Raw genomic sequence first — 12,815 nt, forward strand, 5'->3', positions numbered from 1 at the left:
ACTTTTGTGATTATGCTAGTATAAGAAACTATTAAATACTCCGAGAAAGATGATTGTAACGTGTTGGCAGGGGAGCTTTTACCAAAAAGCATAACAAAGTTAAATAAGTCTTGTTTGTGAACCAAAGAAGGGAATTGATAGAATGCTAAAAACTAGTTTTCAGCTTCTACAAAGGACATATTTGTTCAAGCAATTATGTTTGAATAATATTTTAAATATTTATGATTTTGTAATGATTTTATAATGGTCATCCTTTTAATTTTTTTTAGACCTATAAACACTAATATGTTGTAAATATTTTGTTTCATTTAACTTTGATTCAATTTAACTTTGATTCAATTCACAAAGAAAATAGAATGCAAATGTGATTCACACCTTGAACTGAATCAATGCTTATATACCAGTTACAAAGAAGCAATTCCAACTCCCATGACCAAAACTAACAATGCATACATGATAATAACAAACACTACATTAAAACATCTCGTCTTCCACTCAATTTCTGGGACTACATTTTGATGAATTTCTAACATGTCAACTCTACTTTGCAATTCCATCACTTTATGCTCCAAACCAGCAATGTTAGCAGCAAACATATGTGAAACATGACCAGTAGTCTCACAACCATCCATTGCAACATCCTCCAAACAATCATAATCCAAATTGATGTTAAATAATTGATCAACCCATGCAAAGAACTTGCAATGCGGTAGTTTTTCCTGTTTATCACACAACGATATTATTCATTACCATTCATAGTACAAGATAAATTAGTAGAATCCCTAAAATTAATTACCTTATATAGTGGGCATCCAAAAAAAAGTCTACCCGGATTCTCTGGAGTCCTTGAAATGGAGATTATTGCATACAAATCGCACAGGCATTTTGGGTATTTCCGTTTCGAAAATTCAACTTTTTTTACTTTGCTGTTTTCAGCGTGTTTGAGACCATTACCATTAGATCCACCATGTCTTCCTCTTTGGCGGCTCCATGAAGAAGTGCTTCCTTTGCTTGTCGCCATTGCAGCTGAAATAGGGTTTACAATGGAGCTTATGATTACACAGTTTCAGCAATGAAGAATTTCAAATTTATTTGCAACGAGAGGTTTGGGAGAAAACATCAAAACGACGTCATTCTTCACCAATGTGCAAGGACTATTTTGTCCTTTTCGCACACGTGGACACTTAAGTGCCACGTGTGCGTCTGAACGTGCCAACTCAGCAGTCTCCCTTGATGAGTCACGCTGGAAACTGGACTGAGGACTAATTTGTCCGCCGGAACAAATCTTAAAGGATTAATGTATATATTAATTTTCTTTAGGGACTAAAATGTCCGTTTTTAAAATCCTTGGGGACTGATTTGGGTAATTACTCCAAATATTTATATAAGTAAATGATAATAATATACAACATAATTAAAATAACATATATATTATTAATATTTAATTAGTAATACTTACGTCACCAAAAAAAAAATCACCAAAAAAATTAGTAATACTTACTTCTATATATTTTTTATATAATTAACAACCAAATGATATTATTTATATTTTTTATATAAATAACAACCAAATAATATGATAACTATAGTAATATTACAGCTCATCTACAATATAATAGCAAAGTATTAATATTTAATTAGTATTATTCACATATAAATAACAACCAAATAATACAATAATAGTATACAACTCATTTACAATAACATAGTATTAATATTTTATTAATTAGTATGAGTCTCTTCTATAAATTTTTATATAAATACAACCAAACATTATATCATGGGGCATATATATTATTTCATCAATATATTTAATTGATTTGTACCGTTATTTTTTCTTGTCGATATATATTCATCAATATTTATATTAGGTATTGATCGGACGTGATAATATCCCATTGGCATTTTTGCCTTTTTCTTTGGAGGTATTAGAAAGTAGTGTTGGTTACAGATTATATTTAGATACTTTGGCTAGAGATATTTATGAGCATTTCCGCCAATAAATTTATGAATTAATAAAAAAAATTTGAAAACATCAACGGCTAGGGAAGAGAGACACAAAGAAAAGGGTGGCGGAAGAAAAATTTAAGAAAACGTAAAATATATTTTTGTTTTTTGAAATTTATTAAAAAATTTAAGAATATTTTTAAGTTTTATTTTATTTTAATTTTATTCTAACAGATTTTAATTTGTATCAAATTTATTTTTAACGACTAAGTTTTTAAAAAAATTATGAATAATTTAAAAATAATTTCATAAGAATAACTTTTAATACAAATAAATAAAATATATTTATCATGTATTATTATTAGATTAGTTCGAATTTTTTTTAAAATTTAATTGTTAGAAATATATTTGATGCAAATCGAAAACTTAAGAAATAAAATTAAAACAAAACAAAATTTAAAGGTATTTTAAAGTTTTTGACAAAATTTAAAGATAAAATATATTTAGGGCTTGTTTGGGTAAACTTTTAAAATAAGATCTTTTTTCGAGTTATCTTTTTTTAAAAGATCTTATGGAAAAATAAAAGTAATTTTATATTTGGATATCTCATGGAAAAAAATCTTTTTATCTATCAATTATGTTTGTGTATAATAATATAAAAGTAATTTTTTGTTTATTTATTACATGAAAAACATTTTTTTTCAGAAGAAAAAATCTTTTAAAAAAAGATGTAAATTACAGTTTCTAAAAAAAGATCTTTTTTTTTCTAGTACTTTTTTCTTTTATTACCAAAAATTTGTCAAACACGCTAAAAATAAAAAAAGATTTTTTTTCATTGAAAAAATCTTTTTTTAACAAAATAATAGCACCCAAACAAATACTTAATCTTTGAAAAAAAAAATCGCTTTTTATTACATGCTTTAATCATGTTCATTTCTATACTTTTAACTTTTATTAATTCCTTTTTTCTTTAGGTTAAATGCTTTTTCATTTGATGCTCTGAAAGTTTATTATATCCTTAAAATTTACATTTATTATTATACTAGTACTATTGCATTTTAAGAACAAATTATTTAATTCACTGTGTTGATCGTGGTCATTAATGCGATTATAGTATCATAAATTATTGAATTGACTTCCTGCATAACTAAGCTCGATCACGTGCTAGGGTTAGGTATTTCGAAATGTATCTGTTTCTTGAGTTCATTCGAGTTTTACAAGTAGCACAAGATTCCTGAATTACTTTGTCCGTTACAATTTGACTACACTGGCCTTAATTAATTTAAAACACACAGAAGAAATACTTAAAATTAGGTCCCCACGCCACAACAAACAGGCGCCAGAACTTTGTCATGCATTCGTATATACCTTCAAGATTCTTTTACAGGTCAAGATTCTACTCCTCTCAGCGACAGGATCGAAAAAATTTTGATAATAATAATAATAATAATAATAATAATAATAATAATAATAATAATTTGGATAAAGTATTAAATTGATATTTTAGTATTAGATCTAATCTTATTTTAGTTTTTAAATTTTAATGTGCCTTATTTAAATTAAAAAAAAATCATTTAACTTTAATATAGTCTTGTCATAAAGTTAATGTTAAATAATTAACGTCACCGTTCTACCAAACTTTAATATCCTTCTTTGGTACAAAGTAAAACTCTAGAGGTATGGTATCAGCAACGGATGCATCACCGCGAACTATTGACCTTGATGATTCAAGTATATGAAGAACATCGTCGAGAATTCGCTTTCTACGGAGAAGTTTGCCAGTGGCGACGAGGACATGTAACGACTCAGATTTTTGAAAATATAAATATAAACAAGTTATAATTTATTTTATAAATTGGAGTTCCTTATTTTTAGAAATTATTTTATTATAAGTAAATTAAATTAATTTATAACTATTTGAATTCAATCAAATTCATATTCTTATATGGAAAAATAGACAAAAGTACACCCGAATTTTCACACGGAGTACATATGTACTCCTCAATTTTTTAAGAGTCATTTCTACACATGAATATAAAACTCTGTTGTCAATTCTACCCTTCCGTAGCCTAAGTAAATTTTTCGGCGATGGTGAAGGTCAGGTGGCACGGTATTGTATGATGTGACCAGTTTGAGGTGACACTGTGGAAAATAGAAATATTCATTATGACATTTGTTGAAATAAATATAAGAAAAGAGAATAATGAAATTGTAGTTTGCTGTTTAAGCCTCTAGCTTCATGACTTGTGTTTCAATTTGTTGTTAATGATAGATTATCATAGTTATGCTTACTTATTGTTCATAATGAATTAGATCTTCAGTTAGTTTTGTTGCACAGGAATTGTACTAGAAATAAAATTGAACCAACCATTTGTATTAATAAACTTGGAAAAACCCTTTGTATTTAGATACTGGTGAAAATGAAAGTGACAACACAGCCTTCTACTTAGAAGGAATTACAACTACTGATTAAATGTGTTATGAACAAACACATAATACATATACTTATCCCTAAGCATACATACTGCATCCATTTTCTAATGTTCTTCAACTCTTGATTAATCCCATCAATTGTCTGTAATATTGATAAACCCCATTTTTAGGATTTATCTTGTGCCTAATTTAGTAGATTTTATCCATTATTCTCACACTTATGCATACAATTCGCATGTTTTACATTTTTTCTCCTAATTTTGTACTATGAGTGAAAACATGCTTCTTTGACCTTAAATTTGCTAATTTTAATCCTCTCTTATTACCATTCGATGCCATGATATGTTTGTTAAGTGTTTTCAGGGTTTATAGGGCAGAAATAGCTTAGAGGATGGAAAGGAAGCATGCAAAAGTGGAAGGAATATAAGAAATTGAAGGAATTGCAAAGCTTTCAAGTCTGACCTCTTCGTATTAAATCGATCATAACTTGAGCTATAGAGGTCCGAATGAGATGGTTCTAGTTGTGTTGGAAAGCTAACATCCGGGGCTTCAAAATGATATGTAATTTGCCATAATTGCCTTCTTCTTAGGCGACGCGTACCTGTGGATGACGTGTACGCATGGGCGACACGTACGTGTGACGGAGCCACGTGCTGTACGTATCAGAAATCACTGGGGAAATTTTTGGGCTATTTTTGGCCCAGTTTCAAGCCCAAAAACACAGATTAAAGGCTAGGAGTGGAGCAGAATCAATCATTCACTTATCATTATTCACAATTGTAGGTTTTAAATGTAGTTCTCTAGAGAGAGAGAGAGGAGAGGCTCTCTCCTGTCTCTAGGTTTTAGGGTCTCTCTTAGTTTTAGGATTATTTCTTCTCAAATTCAGGTTCAATGTTCCTTTAATTTAGTTTTCTTATGCTCTTGTTTATTCTAGCACTTTGGTTTATCTACTTATATCTTGGATTCCTTTATGTTACCAATTTGGTTTATGAATTCTTCTTGTTTCCTTTTATTCATATTAATGCAATTTATATTTTATGTTTCTTATTATTTAATTGCCTTGTTAATTTTATTTCTTTACTTTGGTTTGTTTAGATTTTTCTGTGTCTTGTTAATCTTCTATGTTTTTATTTTGTGCCTTCCAAGTGTTTGATAAAATGCTTGGGAAGATTTTAAATTAGCTTTTTATATTCTTGACTTGGATTAATTAGTTAAGGCTATAGAGTCATCAAATTCTCTTGTTGAAGGGTAATTGGAAATAGCTGATAGGCTTAGGCTTCACTAAATCTAGTCTTGGTGATTAGGACCTGCGAACCTAAGTTGATTTTGCTCACTTGACTTACCTTCCTTGCAGAGGTTAACTAAGTGAAAGTGAAATAAAATTACCATCACAATTGATGATGATAACGAGGACATGACTTCTACTTGTCAACCCTAGTTAAGAGTTTTCTTAGTTATTAATTTATTTTCTTGCCATTTTACTTTTTTGTTTGGGTTAAGTTCAATTTTGGTCCCTAACGTAGGGGTCAAAAATTTGTTTCATCCCTAAGTTATTTTTTTAAACAAAATTGTCCCCAAAGTTGACAGTTGTATTAAAATGGTCCTTTCGCACCAAAAATAAATTTTAATGACAACTCTATCCTTGCAGTTTCTCTCCCCTAATTTTCATTCCCGCGAAGTGCATACCTCCTCATCAAGTAACTCATAAACTTCCTTGAAACACTTGAAAATTGAAATGTTGGTGTGAAACCTTAGACGTAGGTGTGAAGAGGGTGTACAGAAAGCATTGTCGCCGTTAGGGGGTTAAGGTTGAGAATCGGTGTGCTGAGACATTAGTGAGTGATCTTCATCGCTGCAATAGCTGATTGGTCAGGTACGATTACTTTCTATCCCTCAAGCAATCACGTCAACTATTCACAACATGTTGGGGGTTTGCATTTCATCACCATGTTGCTCTGTCTGAGCATTTCGGGGTTGAATGCAGGCTTTTGAGTCTGCTGCTATAGCTAGGGTTTGGATATATGTTTGTGAGTAATGTATTATGCTGTATGGCAGGGTTGACTGAGCAGAAGATGGTGTATATGAACGTGAGGGTGGGGTGCATTCGGATATGAGGAGGGGGTTTTTAAGTACCGTAAGGGTCAAAGTACCATCATCGAGGACATTGACAGCGATCGTTGGTCTTTGTTTGAGGCCTCTGAAGAACTAAAGCAGTTTGGTTACTTGCAGGCCAACATTGTTGCATTGTGGTATAAAGATCCAAGCTTTGATGATTTGGAGACTTGCTTGGAGATGCTGAAGGGTGACACAGAAGCAATCGAGATGTGCAACATTGCTGGGTTACGGGGCTTGGTAGAGTTGTATGTGGTTCATGATGTGGGCGATGCCGAGTCGTTTCCAGAAGTGGGTTACGTTGACATTAGGGGAGTTGCAGAAGAGGGAACAGATGATGGGCTTGGCTTGGTTTTTTTCGAAGGGCACAAGGCTGAGGCAGCAAGGGCCAGTGCCGAACCTAATGAGGCAACCGAGGGTGGAGATGGGGGGGATGAGTTTGAGGTAGATGGAAGTGAGTCCAATGATGAAGACAGTGAGGACCCTGAGTACATGCCATTTGATGAGCAGGGGGACAGTGCAGGAGAGGTGCACTTCACTGATAGTGATGAGGATTTTGAGGGTGATAGTGGATTTGATGATGGTAATTCTGTACCGAAAAAAGCTACTGCTGGCAAGGAAAAGGGTAAAGGTATAAATAAGTTTAGTGATGAGGATGGAGCAGATAGTGATGAGTTGGAGATGGACCACATGATTGGTGGGGATGAGGGGGATGATGACAATGCTGAGAATGATGCTGATGATATATCAAATCGTGTGGGTCAAAGGTTTCCAGTTCATAAACCTTTGAAGGATATGAGCAGCTATAGATGGGAGATAGGGACACTTTATGCATCCAAACAAGAATTTAAGGAGACTTTGCTCGCATATGCAGTTCATACAGCTAGGAGCATCAAATTTAAGAAGTGTGATTTGGTCAAGGTTAGAGCTGTGTGTCAGAAGGACTGTCTATTTTGGCACTATGCACATAGGGTTGGGGATGAATCCACCTGGTAGTTAAGAAGCTTGAACCTCCAACACACCTGCATGCAAATGCACAGAGTTGGGATACTGCACACTAAGTGGCTTGGAGTCCAGTTTAAAAAGAAGGTAGAGTCTAATCCGAGGATTAAAATAAGAGAGTTACAAGCAAAGGCACACAAGAAGTGGAATGTTACTGTGACCAAGTCCATGGCATCCAAGTGGAAGCAAGAGGCACTAAGTCAAATTCAGGGTGCATTTAGGGAGCAGTATAGAAGGATTAATGATTACTGTGCGAAGATTCTAAAGGCCAATCCAGTTTCATCTGTCAGCTTGAAAGTGATTAGGAGCCCAGATTTTGCCCAGGATGTCCAGAACCCCGAATTGATGAACTATTGTGTATTCCAGAGATTGTATGTCTGCTTCAATGCATGCAAGAAGAGCTTCCAACATGTCAGACCCTTTATCAGTTTGGACGGGTGTTTCTTAAAGACTCCTCAGGGTGGCCAGTTACTGACTGCAATAGGAAGAGATCCTAATGACCAGATCCTTCCTATTGCTTATGCGGTGGTTGAAGCTAAAACCAAGGAGTCCTGGTTTTGGTTTCTGAGACACTTATCTGATGATCTGGGTGTGGATAAAATTGGAAAGTGTACATTCATGTCGGATCAGCAAAAGGTAAACATTAATTTGAAGTTGTTTGTGCTTTTTATAACTTATGGTAAAGACTATACTAATTAGGTTGGTTACCTTTCTGATGCAGGGCTTGTTACCAGCTCTTGAGGAAGTCATCCTTAGGGTGGACAACCGATACTGTGTGAGGCATTTGTACAACAACTTCAGGAAGAAATTTCCTGGATTGGAGCTGAAGAATCAAATGTGGAGATGTGCAAAGTCTACGCATTGGAAAGAATGGGAGAAGGAGATGAAGACAATAAGACTCAAGAAGGAGGAAGCATTTCAGCACTTGAACAGCATTCCACCCAGGTTCTGGTCCCGTTCTCGCTTTTCATTTTATTTAAAGTGTGACTCCCTTGTTAACAACATGAGTGAGAGTTTTAATGCTGTCATAGTTGAGGCTAGAGAAAAACCAATTGTCACTATGTTAGAGGACATTAGGGTATATATAACGACTAGATGGGCTGCCAATAGAGCAAGGATTCAAGTGTACCAGGGTAACATTATGCCAACAATATTGAAGAAATTAGAGAAAAGGGTAAAACATTCTAGGGACTGGAGGCCATTTTGGTCAGCTTTTAGTAAGTATGAGGTGATGTGTGGGTTAGACAAATTTGTTGTAGATCTGGCTGCTGTGAGTGTTCCTGCAGGAGGTGGCAGATGAGCGAGCTACCCTGTCCTCATGCCATTAGTTGCATAACATTCAAAGGTTTAGACTTGGAGTCATTTGTGGATGACCATTACAAAAAGGATGCATACGTGAGGTGCTATCAGGAAGTGATACATCCTCCGAATGGGCTAGATCTGTGGGAGAGATTCCAGTATGATGATGTCATGCCACCACCATATCAAAAGCCAAGTCACCGGCCAGTCAAGAAGAGGAAGCGGGGACATGAGGATGATGATAACAGAAGCCAAACTCACCTCTCCCGTAGGGGCCAAACACAGAGGTGTTCTAACTGTGGTGCTCTAGGTTACTGATGCCAGGGCATCTTGGCCAGTTTCACTGACCTTTTCTTTACTGTTTTTAGGGTAGTTTCATGCATTTCCTTATGAAATAAGCTAGTTTTGGGTAGATATTCACTTACACCTTGATTCAAGCATACATTGTGCATTTTACATGATTTCATGAGGATTTTGCATGAGTTTAGTGACAAATTGTATGTTGCATTACCCATGACTTGGATTAGAACTTTGATGCACTCTATTGCTTGATTTCAGGACCAAAGGAAGCAAGGAAGAACCACTTAGCAGTCACGTTAATCTAATTAACGTGGCCACTAGCGTGGAATGGGAGGTAACTTGCAAAGTTAATGAGAAAAGTGATTGCCAATAACGCTCTCGAAGCCATCATTGCCCACGTTAAGAGTCACGTTAACTAAGTTAACGTGAACTCTAACGTGAAGAAAGGACTTTGAGCCAACGTTGGTGACACTTAACATTATTACTAACGTTGGCCAATGATCATAAGTGGCCACGTTAGAGTCCACGTTAACTTAGTTAACGTGGCCTCTAACGTTAAAAGGGGGAAGGAAGCCAACGTTAGTGACATTCAACATTATCACTAACGTTGCCTTCAAGTGCAATGTACCACGTTAACTCCCACGTTAAATTGGTTAACGTAGGAGCTAACGTAAGAGGCAAGGGTGGTCGACAACGTTAGTGACACCCAACATTGTCACTAACGTTGGAAGCAACCACAAAACCCCAAGGAGCCACGTTAACTTCCACGTTAACTTAGTTAACGTGGAAGCTAACGTTGATGAGTGAAAGATGAGCCAACGTTAGTGACACTCAACATTGTCACTAACGTTGGGGATGGCTAAGAGTGGCCACGTTAGAAGCCACGTTAACCTAGTTAACGTGGACTCTAACGTAAGACATAGGGGCACATTGGAATGTTAGTGACAATGTTGAGTGTCACTAACGTTCTCGAAGGTTGGCAAGGCCACATTAGAAGCCATGTTAACCTAGTTAACGTGGGCTCTAACGTGAAGCAAAAGGGGCACATTGGGGCACATTGGAATGTTAGTGACAATGTTGAATGTCACTAACGTTCTCGAAGGTTGGCAAGGCCACGTTAGAAGCCACGTTAACCTAGTTAACGTGGGCTCTAACTTGAGGCAAAGGGGTACATTGGAACGTTAGTGACAATGTTGAGTGTCACTAACGTTCTCGAACTCATACTTTCACTAAACGTTAACACCCCTAACGTCCTGAGCTAAAGTCTCTGTCCACTTCACACTTTCTCTCTGCAAGTAATGCCAAGCCCAAATGAAGAAGAGAACTGCTTCAAACTCAAGATCCAAAAGCCCAAGACTTGAAGAGCCAACTAGAAGCTGAGAAGAGTAGTATATATAGGAGTAGGTTTGAATTATTTAGGGAGTTCTGCAAGTTGGAAAATAGCACTACTCTCTGTATTTTACTTTCTCTGCTCTTCTAGTTCCATGATGTATTCTCCATCTTTGTTTTCATTTTCTAGAGCTATGAACAACTAAACCCCTTTCATTGGGTTAGGGAGCTCTGTTGTAATTTGATGGATCAATACTAGTTTTCATTATTCGTCTTCTATCTTTTCTCTTGATTTTACTTGAAAGCTTTCGATCTTCATCCCATTGGGTAGTTATCTTGGAAAAGAAGCTATTCAAACTTGGATCTCTTCTGAGCCTTGAAAGAGGAATAAAGAGATCAAGCTAGAAATGCTTTCTCATGATGGACCAAATTGGGTTTGGATGGATATGTGACTATAATCCTCTCAATACTTGATTTGGGAAATGCATGTGGTATAATCAGTGACCACACTTCATCTCTTCTCATGAGCAATTGACCAAGGAATTGGCTATTGATCAAGATTTGAGAGATTGAATTGCAAGAAATTGTAATTCAATCAATTAAGATTGCCAAGGAGATCAATGAGTGCATTGATTGAGGAAGAGATGAAAATGAACTTGATTCGGAGAATTGTAACATCTCCTGCGCCCAATGAACTTCCCAATTCTGATCTCACCCATTCTCTTTAATTTATGCGTTTACTTTTATGAGCAAACACCCCATTCCCATTTACAATTCTGCAATTTACTTTCAGTCATTTACTTTCAACCCTTTAATTCTAGCATTTACTTTTTCTGTCATTTACATTCCTGCCATTTTATTTTCTGCAAATCTCAACCCAAATTCTGAATTTGCTCAACTAGAACATTCTTCTAATTAAAGTTGCTTGATCAATCAATCCCTGTGGGATTCGGCCTCACTCTATTGTGAGTTTTTACTTGACGACAAATTCGGTACACTTGCCGAAGGAAATTTGTTGAGAGACAGTTTCCACCTGCATCAGTCACAAGAAATCAGGTTGCACAAAGCCTAAGAAGAAGGTATCTTCCTTTCTGCTAGAGTGTTCAGTTTGGTTTATATTTACTTTTGCTAAAAATGTTCCTTATTTTTTATCTCTGTCACAGGTCCAACTTGCATCTCAACAAGCTGCCAAGGGTCAAAGGAGAGGTACTAAGGTTGCAAGCTTACAATCCCTTGGCCAAACAGTTCAAAGAGGGAAATTGAGCAAGAAATCATGCTCTCAACCCAACCCTGTAACAACTCATTCCAACACAGCAACAACTCAACCCAACAAACCAGTAACCAGGCCCAGGAAATTGGCAGCTAGGCCCACTGATAATTCAACTTAGCCCAAGATTCAGACCAAAAATGTAGCTGGGCCAGCACTACCTCAGTCCAACCCTAAAGCTCCTTCATCCTAACCTTTGCCTCAAAAGAGCAGTGCAGCAGCTTCCTCCACTTGCAAAAATGACTCACACAGTTAACCAATTTAGAAGAAGAGGCATTTTTCTGTTATCTAGACTGGTGCACCTCATATCCCAATGCAGAAACTCAAGCTAATGGCAAAATTGCCTCCTAGTGCATGGGGCAATCTTTAAAGAGGACTAGTTATGTGTTTTGGCTGTTTATGCTGTTACATTAGGTCTGAAACTATGCTATGTTGGTATTTTGTTATTTTGTTATTTTGTTCCATGTGGTTAACTGGTTTTAAGTTTGTTTATGAACTATGTTGGTCTGTGTTTTTGCTGTTTAAGTGACAAGTACAAGTCTGTAATTGGCCATTTTGGCTTATGGATGCTATTGTGAATGACTTTGGCAGTGTTTTAAGGTTCATTGCTTAAGGTTTTATCCAAATTAGCACATAAATGTTCTTTACATGTCTTCCACACATTTCCATTGCTTCATGATTGGAAATTTGCACAACACCTTCATTCATACATTGAAACATCTTCATAGGGGATACATCACAAAACATCATTGTAACAAATAGAGAAACCAAAACAACAGTATCAAATAACCAAAACAACACACAAAAATCCTACAAATAATGTTCTAATCATCTCCTGATTAAATGCATTCCATATGGTTGCCTCAAATTCTCTGGATTATTCAGCAACAAATAGAGAAACCCAATCTACCCAACTACCCCTAAAGTAGCTACAATCCTCAGCTTCCATTCGACATCCTTCAACCTTGTCTTCAAGGTTGTAATCTTTTTCCTGCATCTTGCAATCTCAGAATCCCGCAATGCTCCTCCAGATTCTGGGTCTGCCCACCTAAAGAAATCACAGGCATCCTGAACCTATCACCACCCAGAACTCATAAGATGAAGGAAACCCAGATGGAAAAACTCA

At 35.7% G+C, this 12,815-nt stretch overlaps 2 protein-coding genes across 2 annotated transcripts; one reads left to right on the forward strand and one right to left on the reverse strand.

Moving 5' to 3' along the window:
- Positions 1-404: 404 nt before the first annotated feature.
- Positions 405-1,021, reverse strand: LOC130934104 (uncharacterized). The gene is made up of 2 exons (XM_057863693.1): positions 797-1,021; positions 405-719 (listed from the first exon to the last, which is right to left on the reverse strand). The coding sequence occupies exons 1-2, from the start codon at positions 1,019-1,021 to the stop codon at positions 405-407; spliced, it is 540 nt and encodes a 179-aa protein (XP_057719676.1).
- Positions 1,022-3,626: 2,605 nt separating this feature from the next.
- On the forward strand, positions 3,627-7,488 carry LOC130934105 (uncharacterized). Its single transcript, XM_057863694.1, has 3 exons — positions 3,627-3,678; positions 6,436-6,455; positions 6,499-7,488. The coding sequence occupies exons 1-3, from the start codon at positions 3,627-3,629 to the stop codon at positions 7,486-7,488; spliced, it is 1,062 nt and encodes a 353-aa protein (XP_057719677.1).
- Positions 7,489-12,815: the final 5,327 nt, after the last annotated feature.

The sequence above is a fragment of the Arachis stenosperma genome, chromosome 6 (assembly GCF_014773155.1).
Source record: "Arachis stenosperma cultivar V10309 chromosome 6, arast.V10309.gnm1.PFL2, whole genome shotgun sequence".
In the NCBI taxonomy this organism is placed as follows: domain Eukaryota; kingdom Viridiplantae; phylum Streptophyta; class Magnoliopsida; order Fabales; family Fabaceae; genus Arachis; species Arachis stenosperma.

Bases quoted from the DNA above. Each gene is read 5' to 3' on its own strand.
- LOC130934104 (XM_057863693.1), bottom strand. From the start codon at position 1,021: ATGGCGACAAGCAAAGGAAGCACTTCTTCATGGAGCCGCCAAAGAGGA. The intron at 720-796 runs GTAATTAATTTT...TGTGATAAACAG, and splicing joins TTGGATGCCCACTATATAAG to GAAAAACTACCGCATTGCAA.
- LOC130934105 (XM_057863694.1), top strand. From the start codon at position 3,627: ATGGTATCAGCAACGGATGCATCACCGCGAACTATTGACCTTGATGAT. The intron at 3,679-6,435 runs GTATATGAAGAA...GCTGTATGGCAG, and splicing joins TATTGACCTTGATGATTCAA to GGTTGACTGAGCAGAAGATG. The intron at 6,456-6,498 runs GTGTATATGAAC...GGATATGAGGAG, and splicing joins GGTTGACTGAGCAGAAGATG to GGGGTTTTTAAGTACCGTAA.